General features: G+C 40.7%; 2 protein-coding genes across 2 annotated transcripts; both read left to right on the top strand.

Moving 5' to 3' along the window:
• Positions 1-2,430: 2,430 nt before the first annotated feature.
• Positions 2,431-3,450, top strand: fgf9 (fibroblast growth factor 9). Its single transcript, XM_027030836.2, has 4 exons — positions 2,431-2,461; positions 2,747-2,881; positions 3,006-3,109; positions 3,253-3,450. The coding sequence occupies exons 1-4, from the start codon at positions 2,431-2,433 to the stop codon at positions 3,448-3,450; spliced, it is 468 nt and encodes a 155-aa protein (XP_026886637.2).
• Positions 3,451-4,513: 1,063 nt separating this feature from the next.
• tmprss3a (transmembrane serine protease 3a) lies at positions 4,514-11,834 on the top strand. Its single transcript, XM_027030837.2, has 12 exons — positions 4,514-4,636; positions 4,804-5,059; positions 5,149-5,265; positions 5,777-5,890; positions 6,358-6,481; positions 6,818-6,946; positions 7,840-7,886; positions 8,311-8,476; positions 8,694-8,863; positions 9,080-9,175; positions 9,516-9,658; positions 11,652-11,834. Exons 1-12 carry the CDS (start codon positions 4,514-4,516, stop codon positions 11,832-11,834), a joined length of 1,668 nt encoding a protein of 555 aa, XP_026886638.2.
• Positions 11,835-18,756: the final 6,922 nt, after the last annotated feature.

The raw sequence follows: 18,756 nt of genomic DNA, 5'->3' as shown, positions 1-18,756 counted from the left end.
GACATTGTGTGTGTTCATGGGGACAGACAACAGAGGTAAACAAAGTTCATAAACAAACTGTGCTTTCTGTACCGATCCATATGTGCTGTGATTTAATGCTGTGAGAGACAAAAACTGAAACTTTGGCACACATGCTTGTTGTCCATATAGGTGCCATTGAGATATTTGTTATTCACTGCATAGTGATGTGAACTGTGTTTCAACAAATGAAGAGATGAAACAAGCTAAACTGTCTTCCAGGATTATTTAAACATGACTCTGAAATAAAATGCCATTTTTTACATTCATCACCAGTTTATTTAAATGCAGTTTTAAATAAACATTTCTGTTAAATTTAATTCAGTTAAATCTTACATTCAGTTCAATTCAGTTAAAATATAGATGATAGTAGTATAAACATGAATCTTTGTGTTTCTCACTTACAAACACATAGGCACACAGACTGACACACATACAGGCATACAGAGTCAAAAGATAGTCCACAACTGTTTCTCACAGATGAATCCCTGTACTATTGTTTAGGGAAGTGTCATAGTGCTCTCAGTAATGATTTAGATAACCAATCATGATTTGTTTGTGTCTACAGCCCCTGTTAGCAAGATACAGCAGTGGAGTCATAGTCAGTGGTGTATGCACATACGTAAATGTCTATCTGTGTAGCTACATTTGTACTGTGTTTCTGTTCTGAATGTACTTGTGTCATAGAGGCTTCAGAGTTAAGTGAGAGAAGATTAAAAAAAAACAGTTCAATACAGTTGAATACAGAGAGACAGAGTAGTGGCACACTGAACCTCATTTTAGTGAGAAGAGGACACTTTGTTCAGCTAGGTTCTTCTCTGGAGTATGAATGCTCTATAGAATGTCAAGCAAGTAGAGCATATAGCTCTGCTTCCACAGGGCAAAGTCAAAGGTCTTTGTAATGCTGACATCCTGGGCACTGTAGCTGGAAGCATAGCATGGTGGCTCCTCACCTGGAGGCTGTATATTTATATGCAACCGGTGCTGCTGTTATGGATTTACAGTGTACACTCTTGTGGTTAGCACTACTGCTGTGCATGTGTGTAAAGTGTGATGGAGCAGATGCAGACAGGGATGCACATATCACGCTGGGTGAGTCGAGTCGACTGAGATACGTGTGGTTGCTGTCAATCAAAGAATCAATGCTGAAAGGGAAAGGTATGGCTGGTTGCGTTTATTATGAGAATTTATTCAAAGACCCTCTAATGTAAAGGGTCTATATGTAAAAGAAAATGCACTTACAGAAAAATACATGAAGATGCTGTTCAGTGTTGTCCAGGTCCAGTCAGGAGCAAAGATTACATCATATTCAACTGTACCAAGAACCGTACCAAGGTCAAGGAAGCTATAATTTGATTATTATTTTTGTCAAGTTCTGAATCCACGACAAGAGAGTCGTTGTTTCCTTTGTCACCTTGAAATATAGGGACACATTTATCTCACTTAACATCTATTAATTTCTTGCAATGTAACAAACATTAATAATAACAGGCACATGTTTCAGGCATGTTTCAGGTTTCATATGCTTCATCAATCAAACGATTCATATATAACCAGATTTTAATTCTATAAACGATGCTTTTATTGTTACAATGCCTTAATTGTTAAGACTGATACACCTACCAACCTTCCACTTTAGTGATTTTCCTGCAAAATGTAGCACATTGTAGCTTCACTTATGAACTAGTTATGTACATTAAGACATTTTGAATAACTCCCCATCAGTTTGATAAAGGTGTGATGTCCATATACTTTTCCTTTATTCTGTTAGTGCAATGATGATTTCAGTGCACACAGACACTTCTTACTAATACTTTACATCTTGGTATTCACCTGTAATGTGGACTATTTTCCAATTAAAACAATGTGTATATTTTAATATTTGCACATTTTATGTGTGATTAGATTGCTTATGTTAGCTCCATTGTATTACACTAACAAAAAAAAATATGCTTTCTTAGTTCCCCATTGAGAAAATATGTACAAAAGCCTACCAGACTGTGGCAGGTGCATTCCATACATGAAGCCTGTAAAGAAGGCAGCACTCTATGGGTCTGTAGTTGTGGTGTGTAGAGGAAGCATCAGGCAGTTGGTTAGTGTCTGCAACATCATAGCACAGAATCAAAGCTTGACCATGTAATATGCATTTAGCTTACAATAATCAGAGACAAAAGGACATGCTTAGACATTTTCCTCAAGCCATATACTCATAGCAAAGTGCTTTGTGTTTGCCTCGCTTTGCATTAATTTAAAGTGAGTTGTGGCCTAAATGAAAACTGTTCAGCAAAAAAGGCCAGAGTGACACTCCAAATTATTATTATTTTAAATAATAATGAATGGAAGTCAGTGGTGGCAAGTTAGCATAATGCTAATGCAATAGTGTTTGGTATGACATAATGTTTGTAGGGAAAAATGGATGTGTTGCTCTTGGCTTTCTACCTACGTGCAGAATTGAAAGATAAATAAACAAATAAACTAAAAACTCCTGCTGATAATTAATGAAACATCAAGGCGAGCAGACCAGCAAAGCAGATGATAGAAAAGCTCATGGTCAGCTATACTTTTGTACAAGTTGCTTGGTATTTCCACAGTGCTGTTTGCTGTGGGTTTCTGTGGGTTGTTTTGCTTGTCCTGTGTGTAGTGTTCAAAAGTTTGAAAAGGTAAAATAAGATAAAAGCACATCTTACTCCTAGCCTGGTGAATCTCTATGATCTTTAATATCTCTCAGCAGCTAGGTCACATTCTGGTCCAGCCTCAAGAGATAGTATACATCAGCTTCTGTATTGCCGTGTTGGGATTGGTTACCACCTGCAGATCCTAACCAATGGGAGTGTAGGGGGTGTTCATGAACCAACTGAGTACAGTAAGTTTTACCAATCTCATATGAGCTTAATTGGTTAAAGAAAGAGAGACAGATTAATCACCGATAAGTCTGACTCTTTTTCTTCTTATCTGACCATATGAGGCTCTCTCTTGTTCTGTCTCAGGTTGGTTGGGGGTGTTTGCAATGAAGCCTGGAGTAGTGGGCATAAGAGGTACAAAGAGCAGACTGTATTTATGCATGAACGAAGAAGGAATCGCCAAAGGAATGGTGAGGAGCATTAACAGCAATGTGCATGCTTCCGCAGCCCTTTGCGCTTAGTGTGTATTTCCACTGGGATACCCGCTGCTCTCATTCCTGCTGTTTACTGTATATGAAGCAAAGTGAACATTTGACACATTTCTCACCTGCAGAAAGAATTTTCATCTGACTGCCTGTTCAAGGAACACCTGGAGGAGAATCATTACACCACCTACTCGTCCGCGGCTTACCCAAACTTGTACCTGGCTGTGTCCCACCGAGGGCGACTGAAGAGGGGCAGTACGGTGAACCCACGCAAGGCCTGCACCCACTTCCTGCCCCGCATGGCTAAACAGCAGCACTTTAACTAGCAGCACTGCCAGTATACCAGTGCCACAGCTCTTATTTTGAAAAACAACTGAGCATTTGAACGTTAAAACATGGAAACCTTTGATCGACTGAAATTCTGCAAATCCAAAACTATTCTTGTATTCTGGGAAAAAGACACGCACACATACATACACATCTTTGGTGCAGATCTGTATGTAAATGTGGTTCTGTTATTTATTTCTATATTTTGTCCTTCAACACAGTATACTGAATGAATATTGTTTAATATGTATATTTATATATTTATTTTTAATGTTTTATTTGTAATGGGCTATGTTCCAGCTTAATAAAAATTCATGGTATTCAAGCCCCCCCCCCCCCCCAAAAAAAAAAAAAATACACACACATTGTTAGCCCATCTTATTTATTAATAAACCTTCTATTGATTATTACTCTTGTCTAGCAGTATGGCGTTGTCCATCTTCACACTATTCTTTCCACATACCCCAATGCCTTTGTGAAAGTACATAGGTCCTGAAAACTGATCATGTATCCAGGGAGACGCCGAGGTCACCTGATCTCCTTTTAGAGTGACATAACCTTCTCAACACAGGTATCCTCTTTAGGTATCCCACAGTACCTGAGTAAAAGGGAGAGAGTAAGAAGGAGAGTAAGGGAGAGATAGAGATATCTGGTTATTTCAGAAGACACAGACCTCTTAGCACACATGTGAATAAACACAGCGTGAGGATACTATAGCACTTCTGGGTAAGTACCTTCAACCTAAAATTGAAATTGTTTTGTTGTTCCGCAGCATCATTTGTCTTAGTTGTTGTGAAGTAAAACTTGAGCCAACTCCATCCTTATACGCAACTAGTTTAGATAATGTGTAAAGATAATGTGGTTATCAAACTCAGAAAGTGGAATATTGTCTGAATGAATAATGAACACCAAAACACTACTCCATTCCTTCAGCTGGTTCGTCTTCAAACCTCTCATCCTTCAGATTTGTCTCTGCTTAATTCAGTCCCTTCATGCTCTACCTTTAATCACATTTAGTTATAGTATACTAAGGATTTTTGTGAGGACTTGGTGAAGGCAGTCATGGCTAACCCAGAAACACCTGAGGTTGCAGCTGAGCTCAAGGGTGGAGATGTGGAGGCTCCAGGTGAATGTATAGAGGCTCCACTTGCTGGTGGAGGAGAGACCGAAGCCTCACATGCCAAGGTGGGTATGTGGTCAGATTAGACCATTCTCATTCATGCTGGATGAGTTTCAGAAGCCTGGTATACAGGAGCCCATGTAACCACAACTAACGCCAGCATGATATCATCAACCAGTTATGTCTAAGGCAGTCCCACCCGTTCTCAGAAAAATATGGAATCTCTCCACAGGTTGCAGAGTTAGAGCAGGCAAATCCTGCAGGAGCAGAAATGGTAATGGATGGACATGAAGATCTACAAGCTTATGACACTGCATCCACTGTTAATGTCAGTGCCCTGGACAGCCACAATGACAGCCTGGCTACAGGAAAGAAAACAGGCACTAAAAATACAGAAAGCATTACCTGTCGGACAGGAGCCCCCAGCAGTGACCAAGCCAAACCCTGTCCAGCGATGCCCTTTACTAAAGTCCAGCCTTTCCTAGCAGGTAATAGATAAAACAAAGAATCTTGGGTTGGCTCAGTCATTTAATTAAATTATTAAGTTGTAATATTTTCTGCTCTCCACCAACTAAAGATGAGCCGGCAGCAGAGAAGACCCTTCGAGGGTGCTTGCTTGCACGCAGGATAGACCTCATGATCAGTGCAAGTGTGCTACTCGCTGTCACTCTTGTGGTCGCCATTGGCTTGGGAGGTAAGTCGGTGGGTGGGTGGCATGCTGCCTGCTGTCTGTCATGACCTGGTCCAGTCACATGGTGGCTCTAACTGGTGTGAATAATTAACAGCTATGATTAAATTGCACAATGTGAGGCCCACTGATGTCAGTGTCTGATTCAGTTCTGTTGTGTAAGATATAGATATTATCAGTTCAGTGATGTACTGATGGCAGAAAATAATAATAACTTCATTAAACTATTAGTCCTGCATTGTGTCCTGTGAAAAAGGCCCCCACAATTTTTTGCCTGGACTCTGTGTCATGGTGCTTCTAAAGCCCAACACCGGATTAACCTAGTTTTCTTTCTTCCAGTATATCAGGCTACACTCCTCAGTTAAGAATTATGCTTGTCATGAGTTCAGTAAGGTGTCTTAGAGCAGAGTCAAATATGGAGTTCTACTATACATACACGCTGGACTTAATACACACACCCACACAAACACACACACACACACACACTCACAGTGTAATGCTTGTCTCCCTGTTGCAGTGGGCCTGCGATGTATTGGAAAGTTCCAGTGTGGAACAGCACACTGCATCAGTAGCTCTGCACGGTGTGATGGACACATGGACTGCGAGCACGGCGAGGACGAGCTTAGTTGCGGTGCATGAATGGCACACACACCCTCAGTGAACTACACACACACCCTCAGTGAACTGCACACACCCTCAGGGAACGGCACACACACCCAAAGTGAACTGTACACACACCCTCAGTGAACTGCACACACCCTCAGGGAACGGCACACACACCCAAAGTGATCAATCCAGTCAGACAAATTACACTCATTCAGCTTCTGTCAGATATGACGGCTGATGTTACACTGCGTGTTCCTTAAGTTGCTGTAGTTTATTTTTTGGAATATTTAGTGCCTTTTGAAAATCTGACAAGGGATGGCATAAATTGAATAATTTTCATGTTATTCCTGCTGTGAGTCACTTTTGCTAATTAGTATCTGTGGCCTTTATAAAGTAAAGCTGGATAATGGGGCCTCACCCTGTGGAACAGCCTAAAACTAATCCTGAAAGGCATCTCTTTGTGCTGACCGGCCTATTCTGTTGTGTGCATAGTGCGTGTGAGTGGGAAGAGTTCAGTACTGCAGGTGCGGACTGAGGGAGTCTGGAGGACTGTGTGTTCAGATGACTGGGACCCTGACCTGGGTTCCTCTGCCTGCAAACAGCTGGGATACTCCAGGTAAAACCTTTACCTGCTACGTGGCAGAGGTGTTGGTGAAAGGGGTTGTTCTCAACCTTGGATGTATTGTTTTAAAAGGTCAGTGCTGTCCAGTATGGGAAGTGATAAGTGATATTTCTATTGGACACACTCATGTTATGTAACTGTGAAAGCCCCCAAAATTGCCAGAGCACCAGAGAAGAAGAATACACAAGCTCATAGTTAAAGGTCTGCTCATTTATACAGTACAAACATTCCAAATAAGATATCGCTTTTATTTTTCTTTAGTGATTTTGCTTCAGAAACAATATTTCCACAAGCAGGTTAACATGCTGTGTCATCCCCTGCCTCTCTTAGCTATGTGGAATCTGGTTCCACCTCGCTCTCCACCATTGAACAGGATCTTCAGAATAACTTAGTATCAATGAACCTGAGTCATCTGAGTGCACTGCACACCATCAAGATACACAGTGCAACTGATCTGAGGTTTGAAATCATATTTGTACTTTGTATTCTTATGGTGTGACTATGATGATGATGATGATGATGATGATTGTCAAGATATCATAGAAAAGAAGCTGGAATCACTGGAGACACTATTACCTAACAAACATGGATTACTATTTATTGCTTTCCAAATGTTAAAATTAAGACTTTTCAAATGCAGACCATCAGTTTATAATAATAACAACAAAATAATCATATTAAGATTGTAATAAGACCTGGACGCTTCTTAGGAAGGGCTCCTAAGTCCTCCACCTTCAAGTGTTAAATGCTTTTCCTTTTGAACTTACATCATTCATTCATCATTAAATTAAGCCTGTATTACTTTCTCTCCATATATATTTCCTCACCTCTCAAGCACACACACACACACACACACACACACACACACACATACGCACACAAACTCATGTATTCTATCATGTACAGAAACACAAACACAAACACACACAGGCATGCCAGCACATACACTAATGCAATGTACATTCTCTTATGTGCACTAGTGCACGCATGCACACACACATGCACACAGAGGTCCATCCTGGGAGCATTTTGTGTGCCCTTGGTTCTAAACCCCAAAGCATTTAGCATTACATGACTGATTGTGCTGCTCTGTTGGAAATCATGACCTCAAAGTCTTAGTGTGCTTGGGTTTGACCTCATTAATGTGGAGGAAATTTTTGTGGAATTTTTATTTTGCATTGGTTCTACAGTGCAAGATCATAACTTCAAAATGCTGCAATTTACAACTGATTTTTGTGACACTTTCTACATTTCTGATCACATCAATTTATGACTTATTAGTATATTGATTCATTAATGAACCACAAGTTATAATAGAGTATTATAGGGACGTTTTCTCATTCTCTTTCCAGTAAAACTGAATGCAGCTCAGGGAAAGTCATAACTCTGAAGTGCTTGGGTAAGTATAATGGAAAATAGATTGTACTGCTTCTCTAAATTCTATGAATTCAGTTTTCCCAACATGTGAATAGTCACAAAACCAGTCATACATTTAAAAAATAAACCACAAGGTATTTTATCTAACCTTCACTGAATCTAGTAGCCAGCAGAAGTGCTATGGTCTCAAGAACAAAGCATAGATTTATACAGCAATGGTTTTAATAAGCTAGCCACAGTATTATGGAGGTAAGCTTACCAACCATTTCTGTTTAATATGTCTATGGAATTGCACTTGCTGGTTTCCAGTCATCCTCTCCAGGCCCTTACCAGTCTGTACAAAATTATTTCTGTTGTGTGTGTGTGGGGGGGGGGGGGAGGTTGTGTGCACGCATGTATGCATGTATGTGTTCTCATATTTATGCATGTGTGTGTGTGTGTTTAAGAATGTGGCTCCAGGCCTCAGTTTAGCACTCGAATAGTTGGGGGGAACCTGTCTCAAGAAGGCCAGTTTCCCTGGCAGGTGAGCCTGCACATCCAGCACAAGCACCTTTGTGGAGGGTCGATTGTAACAGCACGCTGGATATTAACAGCTGCCCACTGTGTATATGGGTGAGCTAGCATGGACACAAAAACTCACATATAGGCACACATGCAATAAACAGAGTTGGAGAGAATGCACAGGCAGAATTTAAATGTGTATCTGCGACTAACAGTGGGAGTTTCACTTCATCAGCTTCATCAATGAACTGAAGCTCTCTCACAGACAAAAATGTCCTGATTTCCGTCTGTGTACTGTGCTGTAGCCATGCTGCCTTCCCTTTTTCAGCTTCTCTTTCCCCCAGCTCTGGATGGTGCTGGTGGGACTAACAGAGCAGCCGGTCAATGAGGCCGAGTATCTCCCTGTGGAGAAGATTATTTATCACAGCCGATACCGGCCGCGACGCCTGGACTATGACATCGCTCTGCTGAAACTGGTGGAGCCGCTTACCTTCAACGGTAATCCCATTCGCCTCTATGAGACACAAATCTAGACAGTCCACTCTGAAGATCTGTGAATAGACTGTTGCCTATGTTGACCTAATCAAAGTATATAGAGGTCTTTTTCAGTGAACTTGTTTTCCACATCTGTTGCAGTGTATGTTTAGGTTACTGCTTGAAGCGTTTGAATGGAAATTGTCTGTGTTTCACAACCCTTCTGCTCCTGCTCCTCAGGCTTTGTTGAACCCATTTGTCTGCCCAACTTTGGCGAGGAGTTTGAGGACGGGATGATGTGCTGGATTTCAGGCTGGGGGGCCACTAAGGATGGGGGTGAGTCCACCATAGTCACAGACAGATTGTGTCTCTGTGGGTGCACAAACACTTTATGTGTTAATAACTATTGTCAGTGGCATTGGCTTTTAGGTGAAATATAATTTGACTGTGTTAACTAATAAATGTTGCGACACTGGAGACCAATGTATAAAGGCTTACTTGTATAGTTACTCAAAAAGAGTCTGAATCAAATTGATCGGCTCTGTGCTAAAATGGGCTGTGGAGTGTTCCACTGCATCTCCACTTTTATGTAAGTGGGTCCAAGTAGAAGTACCATACCCGACATGTCCTGCCCAAGTTGAACCCCTAATGCCATGCGGTGTGTGCTGTGCCCCAGGTGAAGCAAGCATGTCCCTGCACTCTGCGCAAGTACCGCTCATCTCTGCCAAGGTTTGCAGCCAGCCAGAGGTCTACCAGGGCTACATCTCCCCCGGCATGATCTGTGCTGGATATCTGGAGGGAGGAACCGACTCTTGCCAGGTGTCTCCCCTCTGCAAACCATGGACTTGACGACTGTAGAATCTAGAAAACATCAGAAGGTCTTTTAGAGCTTATTGTTACATTAATTATATGCATTATGGTATACTGTATAACCAAGTAATTTGATTGGACAAGAGACATTTCATGAGCGCTCATATAGAGTCTAACAGCATGGGAACTATACATGTATCACTCTGTTTTACAAGTATGTTCTCTTAACCATTATATTAATCATTACCTACAACTAAATCACAGTCATGCTGATATGCAGTATTACAGCACTCTCTCTCATGTGCTTAAAAATATATACAGAAGTATACTTTACAGTATATGATAATATACAGCTCTGGAAAAAAATAAGAAACGACTTCAAAATTATCAGCTTCTCTAGTTTTACAATTAACGGGTATGTGTTTGACCAGGCTGAGCAGTTTTGTTTTATTCTATAAACTACTGCCAACATTTCTTCCAAATTCCAGATAAAAATATTGTATTTTAGAAAATGACTAACGGTCAAAACAGTTATAGAAATTTCATACCACAAATAATGCAAAGAAAACAAGCTCATATTCATTTATAAACAACACAGTGCTAATATTTCAACTTATGATGAGTCAAGAAATCAATATTTGGTGAAATAACCCATATTTTTAATCACAGCTTTCATGTGTCTTGGCATGCTTTCCACCAGTCTTTAACACTGCTGTTGGGTAACCTTATGCCACTCCTGGCACAGAAATTCCAGGAGCTCATCAGAGAAGATGATCTTACTCCAGTCCTCTACGGTCTAATCCTTATGGTCTTTTGCAAATTTCAGTCTGGCTCTTCTTTGCTTCTCAATGATGAAGAGCTTTTTTCTAGCTTTGCATGACTTCAGCCCTGCCTCCAGAAGCCTGCTTCAAACTGTCTTCACTGTGCATTTCACCCCAGCTGACGCATGGCATTCTTTTTGTAGGTCACTTGACACTATCTTACGGTTGACATTTGAATGAGGTGGCGATCATCACAGTCAGTAGAGACTTGTTTTCGACCTCTGCCAGTCTGTAGCTGTTGTTGTCCCATGTGTTTATTGCTTGACCTTGTTCTTATGAACCGTAGTTTTTAACATTTTCAAGATAGAAGCAACCTGACGCTCACTGTATCAGTCTATAAGTAAAGCTACAATTGAACCCTTCTTTTCCTCATTAAGAACCTATCTTTTCAACTTTTTTGGTGTGGTCTGTAGACTGTACACTAACTTTTTTGGGTAGTCCTAGCACTGCTTTACCCATCCAGCTGGTTCTATAACAAGAGAATAGTGATGACAGCAGCAGTGGTTTTTAGAATAGGATTTTGTTGAGGTGATCACCTATTCAGCATCTCATTAAATAGAATGAGGTGTGTCTGTGAAGGAATTCAACAAACACTTGAATGGAATGGCTGATGTACATGTGGAGATGCTGATTTAAGAAAAAATTGGAGTGGTCTCTTTTTTTTTTTTTCCAGAGCTGTATATGTTATGTGTGTAAAAACAATTATATATAAATCCAAAGAAGATTCTAGGTGAGGGACTGCGATGTACTGTAGCAAAGAATGTAAAGATTATATATATATATATGTGTGTGTGTGTGTGTGTGCGTGTGTGTGCATGTGTGTGTGTGTGTTATGTATGTATGTATATGCATATTGCATATTTTAAGATATCAAAAACAGTAAAATATCCTTAGTTATCATACAGAATGAGCCAAAATAAAACAAAATAAAATAAAAATGTAAAATTAAGAGAACAAGACTGGCTAAGATCATGCTTTAGGATTTAAGCTAAACTGACTCTAAATGCTCATTTTCCTATTCATGTGTTCCTTTCCTATTCATAGTCCTGTTGAAATGTAAAAATAACTACTAGTGAAAACCAGCATTTTAAACTAAAGCAGGATAATTTTAAATTGACAACTTTAACAGAGTAGGTGTCCATCTTGACCCAGCTGTTTCTGCCCTGCTGAATGCTTGTCAGGGGGACAGCGGTGGGCCCCTGGGCTGTGAGGGCAACTCTGTGTGGAAGCTGGTGGGAGCCACAAGCTGGGGTCAGGGCTGCGCAGAGAGGAACAAACCTGGCGTGTACACGCGCATTACGCATGCCCTCACCTGGATACATCGGCAAATGGAGGTTAGCACCACCTGGTGGCAAGAGCTTTGAGAGAGAATAACAAGCCACTGAGCTAAGAGGGACTGTCAAAGGCATGCCAATGACGTTTTGGAAAGTGGTAGCTTAGAACAATCACTGACCTCTAATGGATTTAAAATATACACAGATAAAATATTGCATTTTATGGAATTTTATTTTATAATTTCAAGGGTTCATTGATCACAGATTTGAATTCAAGAAACATGATTTGTATTTTTTTTTTCTTTTTAAAATGTATTTACATTTTTTAATTACTTATGGTCAAAATGTATAAAACAACTATTGGCATTGAAAAATGGCATTGATTCTTGTATATAAACAATCACCTGCTACCTGCCATTAAGGATCCTGCACTATTACTGGGTGGGACTCAGAACAGCCCCAATTCTTGGTAACATGGATTCAAGTTCTTTGAGATTTTGGCTCCTCTCTCCATTACACCACTAGTAGCAGTCTGCACTGTTGACACAAGGTAGGCTGAGTCCTTGGAGCCACTGTAGTCTCAGAGCTCTGTTCTTAACCTCATGACAGGTGTGGAAGTGGATCTGGTCTTCTGGCGTTGTAGCCCATCTGCCTCAAGGCTTGCAGAACTGCCATTTACTGCTTTTTTGTTTTTCATTTTTATACCAGACATCAGCAATCACAGACATCAGCGGTTTCTGAAATACTCAAGACTGGTCTGTCTGCTCACTCAGAGCATATGTTTTCTCATGTTTGATGGAAACATTACCTGAAGCTCTTGAACCCTGACTGGATAAACATTTGAATATGTGTTGAATATTAGGTGTTCCTAATAAGTTGACTGTTGCATGTACATATAAAAGTATATGTAAATACATTCTCTTTAGATCATTAAAGCTGACATTCTGTACATTAATATTTCAGTGTAATGCAGAATGCACTATAAATCCATTGTACACAAAGAAAGGAGCCAAGACAAATATAACTCTTCAAGTACTATAATGTATATTGCATAGTGCTGTAACAACAATAATACATTAAGTTTATTAATGTAATTATTATCCTAATGACCATTATTATTTATTATTGATGTTGTTGTCTTATAATGCATTTATTTTTCCTGCAGAGAGAAGAAACAATAAACCCATCACCAGTCAACTCCAACAGCTCAGACAGCACACAAGATGACTTGAGAAGATGATGAAATTAATCTGTGCAAAAATAAATTAATTAATTTAAAAATTAGGAAGCGGTTTATTTGCCATTTTAATGCAGCCTTCACAGGTGCAGTGAAGTTCCAGGCACAGAGCAGAATGAAGACATATCCATGTGGAAACAAGCCACTAAGGGTACAGAATCAGCAGTACTGAAGGAGATTTGCTCCCAGTCCTGAGGGAAAATTTAACCAGATGACTGAGTGTCCATACTTAAGCATGATGACATACAGTACATGACATACAGTACATGAGGAGGTTTAATATCTATAAAGGTCTCCAGATCTAAAGTAATTTCACTCAAATAAAGGGTCTGTAGATGTGACTTCATCACATAAACACATGAATAATGTAATGATTCATTCTGTTCTCTCGCCTCAGCCCCTGTTACTCTGGACCCCAACTTTGCCCATTCACGCCTACAATTGGCTGGATGAACGTCACTCCTTCACACATACAGAGAAACCACTGAGGGTCAGCATGCAGCTGGACTGGGACAGGGGGAAAGTGATAGTTAGTGATCATCTAACCCGTACACACCTGCACACTTTAAAGCACACTTTTACTGAGAGAGTTTGCCCCTTTTTCTATAATTTCAGTTTCAATCCTGTGAGGATCTTGTCAGCAAAGATATTAATAACAGCGGACCAGAACAGTTAATGTTGCCTTGAATTAACATTCATACAAGACTTCTCTTGACGTTATCATAAAGAAGTTTTTCTATACAGTCCTGAGCCACGTGGAGAGGTCATATATCTTACCCTGAGGTCCAGCAAAGCCTACTCAGGATCCTTTGCTGAAGCCTGCAGAGGCCTCTGCAGAGGTCTCTGCCCTGTATGAAAATCATTCTGAAAGGACACAGAATCTCTATACTCCCTTATGTTTTATGTTATTAATATATTTAATGCAATGTTAGGCCTGTTTTCCCTGTAAACATTCTTTTTATTACCTCATTTACCCCCTGTCATGGCTTTATGCCATGAACTAATCTACTATTCTTTTATGCTACTCTTTTCAAACATTTTAACAAGTGTTTAGTCACATATAGAGTATATATGTAAGGTTGGTATGACACATAGGGATACGTGGAATTAGGCTGCCACAAGGAGTTCAATCCACTACCACAATAGTACTTGCCTTAGGTTGTCCCAGTGTACACCCAGGATCTTACCCGTCCTCGGTCACATGCCTTACTTGACTGACTATCATCAATCAGGTGATGTCAGCCTGGTGGTTAGATCTTCCGTAACAATTTGCCCACCTATAAGGCACTCTCCCATCTGATCCATCCACTAGCCACTTATGACATGTGTCCATCCAGGTCCTTTGATCAAATCATTAAATCAGCAGTCTGTCATATGCAATGTGGAACAAGGCAAACTTATGAACCATATCAAGTGAATAAGGGAAATCATCATAACTAAAATAAAAACATTTTTTTATTATTATAGAAAGCATAATTCAGAGTACAAAGTAGGTCAAAATTACACAAACTCATCAAGGGTATCAGGACCTCTGTCAAGCTGAAATGGATATTCAGATGCAGGTGTGACGTAGCAGAGTATCTGTGTATCGTATACTGGTGGAATCGCTATACATTCATAAGAAACAAACATCTGAGATGATACTGATTTATCAACAACTCTCACACTTAGACCTCAGATACATGGAATAGCACAAACCCGCATAATGCATGTAGGCCTATCCCTATCACTATGCTAGAAAATACATTTAAAATGATATGTTTCCATTTTCCAAACATTGAATCAAACCATCCAGTAATACTGTTATCAATACCAGAGTTCTCGGCTAAGTCATTGCATAATGACTCTTAACTTGGACAACGCTCTTGTAATAGAATCATCAGGTACAGTACTATTTGGAATAAAGGTACATCTGAATAACACTCCGTTTATTTCGCGCTAGTCCTGTAACTACTGTGAAATTGATTGAATATGATATGTTAGTGTATCTTAATCCTTCTGTAGTTGTGTGATTGACACATGTATGCATGTCCTTCCAGCTTAACCTTAACCAGTTGTTGGTGAAAACAAAATTGGGTTTACAGTAACAAAAGCAATCAAGAACATTACACAAATAGTACTTCTAATACCACACAGTCCTGGATGATGAAATGGATGCCACGGGATCATAGTCATTGTTTTGGTCCTAAACAGTTTCTAAGTTCAGCGCAGCTCTGGTATTCAGCGGCGCAGTATGGGCGCCATTTGGCTCACACCCTTACTGTGTTGCCAACGTAGGTTGGAGTCTGGATGAATGCTTACCAATCATTGCTATAGACTCTAAAAATCTAATGGAAATTGTTAGTCAAAATCCTCTGAGTGTTCAGACAGTATGGCAGTAAATTTTAATGTTTGTTTTCCCAGTGAAACCTTGTGTCCTGATCTTATCATTGGACAGGAGGAGGTGAGCACCTTCTGGCCCAATCACTGAGTGTGTGCAACCTGTATCTACCAGGAACTTGCACTTTGGGCTCCCCTGCTGATGAGGTTGGTGTTGCCAATTGTAACTGCTCCCCCCTCAGGTCTCCTGGGCACCTTCAATACCATCCTTCGTTGGGGCACGTGCGGCTTATGTGTCCAGGGTCTGAGGTCTCTGATCTTGCTGACGTTCTATTAAATGTTGAATTTTTGATATCCATCTTGCTGGTAAACAACATTATGTGGCATGTTGAGAGGTCTTTGCATTCCTCCTGTGTGCACACAGCAGATCATTCAAATATAAAATAAAAGTGCAGACTTTACAATTAGTAGAATAGAGCAGAATGTCCTGTCTTTTATTGCAGGTTAACATTAACAATCATTATTGAGGCACCCTCCGGAGAATGTCTAACAATCAAACAAAGAAACCACGTTTTTATACATTTTTATACTGATGTTGATGGTTTTGGATCTGCATGAATTTAAACATTTTTATTATGCTGTACTTGTTCTGAATTTATTTTAACCATATTAGATGCGAGTCCTTGACCAGCATGTCAATCAAAACTTCCATCTAGTTGCTCTTTTCACCCTTTTAAGAAAAACAGAACACACTGTAGCATCTAAATTCTAAAATGCATTGTAGTAAAGCAACACATTAAAGGTTATTTGGTTGTACTGTTCTATTGATCCTATAGTCAGTGGCTTTTAATAAGAAATGATCAGTTTTATTGGGCGTGTGTCTGTAAGAAGAACTACAGCTATCAGTGATATTTTTGGTTCAAGATTAATCATCAAGCAAATAATTGTGATTACACTTTGTCTGTTTAATTCAACTATTATACTATAAACCTAATATTTTAATAGGGTTGGCAACGTCCTAGATCAGATTACAGCTGCTGTAGCTATATGAAATACACATGTCCACAGTAGCCTAATTATAATATATACATATGGTTTAATGGTGATGTTCATTAACTCTTGGTAGGACTGCTCGATAGGTAGGATAACAACAGACCCGCCAAATAAGCGAAATGACCGCCTGTTAAGGACTCCAAGTGGCCAGCAGAGGGCTCCCAAGAGCACTTAAATGTATTTATTTATTTAGTTATTTTTTTGTCCTGTTACGTCAATGGTGACTCAGATTTCTGCTACTAGGGTTTTTCATGTAACTGTACAAATAAACTGCAAACACAATTTCTTTTAGAACTTTGACCCAGTTTAATTTCACGGTTGCCAAAACATAATGAATCATAGCAATTTTTAAAAATTGCATTACTGGTTGTGCATCTCCTCCCTCTCGATGCTTTCCTCCATTTTTCTCTGATATCCCTCTTTCACTTTCTTATCAATCCAGCCAACAAGCTTCCTCCTCTTGCTCTTGTATTTTGGCCCGTCTCTTTTCACAACCTTGGGCTCTCTGTGGTCCCTGGATCAATAGAAGCCTGAGACTTTACAAGAGGTTCCTCAGACAGTGTAGTGCTGCTCTCATTCTCCACCCTGTACTCTGCTCTTGGCAATGCTGGGTCTGCTACGGAGGGTGGGGACATATCTGGCTGCTCCTCTGCAGGGCCTGGACTTGGGTGGAAGGGTGGGAGTCTGGGTCATCTTTATGGAGCTGTGTTTGTGGCTCTGTGACAGTGAGGATGTGTCAGCGGTTCCTTCTGTATGTTCTTCTGTTAGAGTGAATGGCATACGAACGTGGCTCCTCGCAGGGCTTTGTCACTGTTCCAAGCTGGTCGTATCCATTAAGGATTTGCATGCAAACCACTCGACGCGTAGTTAGGGGCAATAGTGGGTGGCTTGACTCATCATAGTGACGTTTCCAAGTGAGCCTTTTGTTGAGAAGTTGCGCACTGACTTGCTGGGTGATCTTGGGGACAGGCTCTAGGAGTCTGGTACTCACTGAAATGGCTGCACATGTCTGGCGTAACATCAGGCATTCAGCAGGAGACCCTTATCTTGGATCACAGGAGATATTACTGGTTAAGAAGATTCAGAAAGACATCAGTACCGTCCCTGTGTGATTTCTCCATGAGTTGCTTTGCACTGCGGACTGCCCTTTCCGCAAGACCATTTGACTGGGAAAACTCAGGACTGCTGGTGATGTGGACAAAATCCCACTGTTCGGCAGAATCTTTGAAATGGTGAATGGTGTATTCTCTAATTATCAGTGAAAGGGGTGTGGGGCGTACCATGGACTGAGAAATGTGTTTTCAATTTAGAGATGATTGTAGATGATGTCATGTTGTGGAGAAGGTCAATCTTAAACTAACTGGAGTATGAGTTGACGTGTACTTGGTAATGTTGCCCATGCCAGTGAAAGATGTCACTGTGGGCCATGGAAGACTCGGGATGGGGTGGAGAGGCTCTTTGGGACTTGGTGCTATTACATACTGTGCATGAGTGTAAATTCTCAGTGACGTCTTTTGACATTGTTGGCCAGAAGACAACACTCCTGGCCCTGCGCTTGGTCGCTTTGATACCTGGGTGTCCCCTGTGTACAATGTTGATGTACTCCTTGTGCAGGGATTGGGGAATGACTGCTTTGTGGCCTTTCATTATGATGCCATCCACCACTGAGTTCATCCCTGTACAGGAAGAAAGGACCAACAGCTGGTAGAAGTTGGTACTCTCTGACAGGCCATCCCTGCTGAATAACTGCACTGAGGGCTTGTAGTGTGTCCTCCTCTGTTGTGTGCTTTCTAAGCTCCTCGAGACGAGCTGTGGAGATGTAACTCACTGACATAACTTCGAAGGCATCGTCCTCGGCAGGACTTGACGGAGTTTGCATGTTTGCTCTTGAAAGTGTATCTGCTAGATACATATACTTGCCCTTTTTGTACACCAGATTGCGGTCGTAGCTCTGTAGCTTGAGCAGCATTCTCTGAAGACGAGCAGGGGCTGTGTGAATGGGCTTCTTCATGATTGTCACTAAAGGTTGGTGGTCTCTCTCAACAATTGTTGGTTTGCCATATATGTAGTCTCTGAATTTTGTGCAGGCAAACATGACAGCCAGGAACTCCTTCTCTATTTGAGCATACTGTGTGTGTGTCTGTGAGGACACGTGATGCAAATGCTACTGGTCTGCCATTTTGCAAAAATGCAGCTCCAAGTCCGAAGCATGATGCATCGCATGTGAGTTTGACTGGTTCTCTGACATAATAGTATGCCAATACTGGTGGACTAGACAGGCATGCCTTGAGGCAGTTGAATGCCTCCTGATGCTGCTGGAACCAGCACCATGCAGTCTCTTTATGGGTTAGTTTCCTCAGGTGCATTGCGATGTCAATGAATTTGGTATATATTTGGCAAGGT

Source organism: Electrophorus electricus, chromosome 2 (assembly GCF_013358815.1).
Source record: "Electrophorus electricus isolate fEleEle1 chromosome 2, fEleEle1.pri, whole genome shotgun sequence".
In the NCBI taxonomy this organism is placed as follows: Eukaryota; Metazoa; Chordata; class Actinopteri; order Gymnotiformes; family Gymnotidae; genus Electrophorus; species Electrophorus electricus.
Note: the sequence above shows the minus strand (reverse complement) of the source record. Positions and strands in the feature narration are given on the sequence as shown.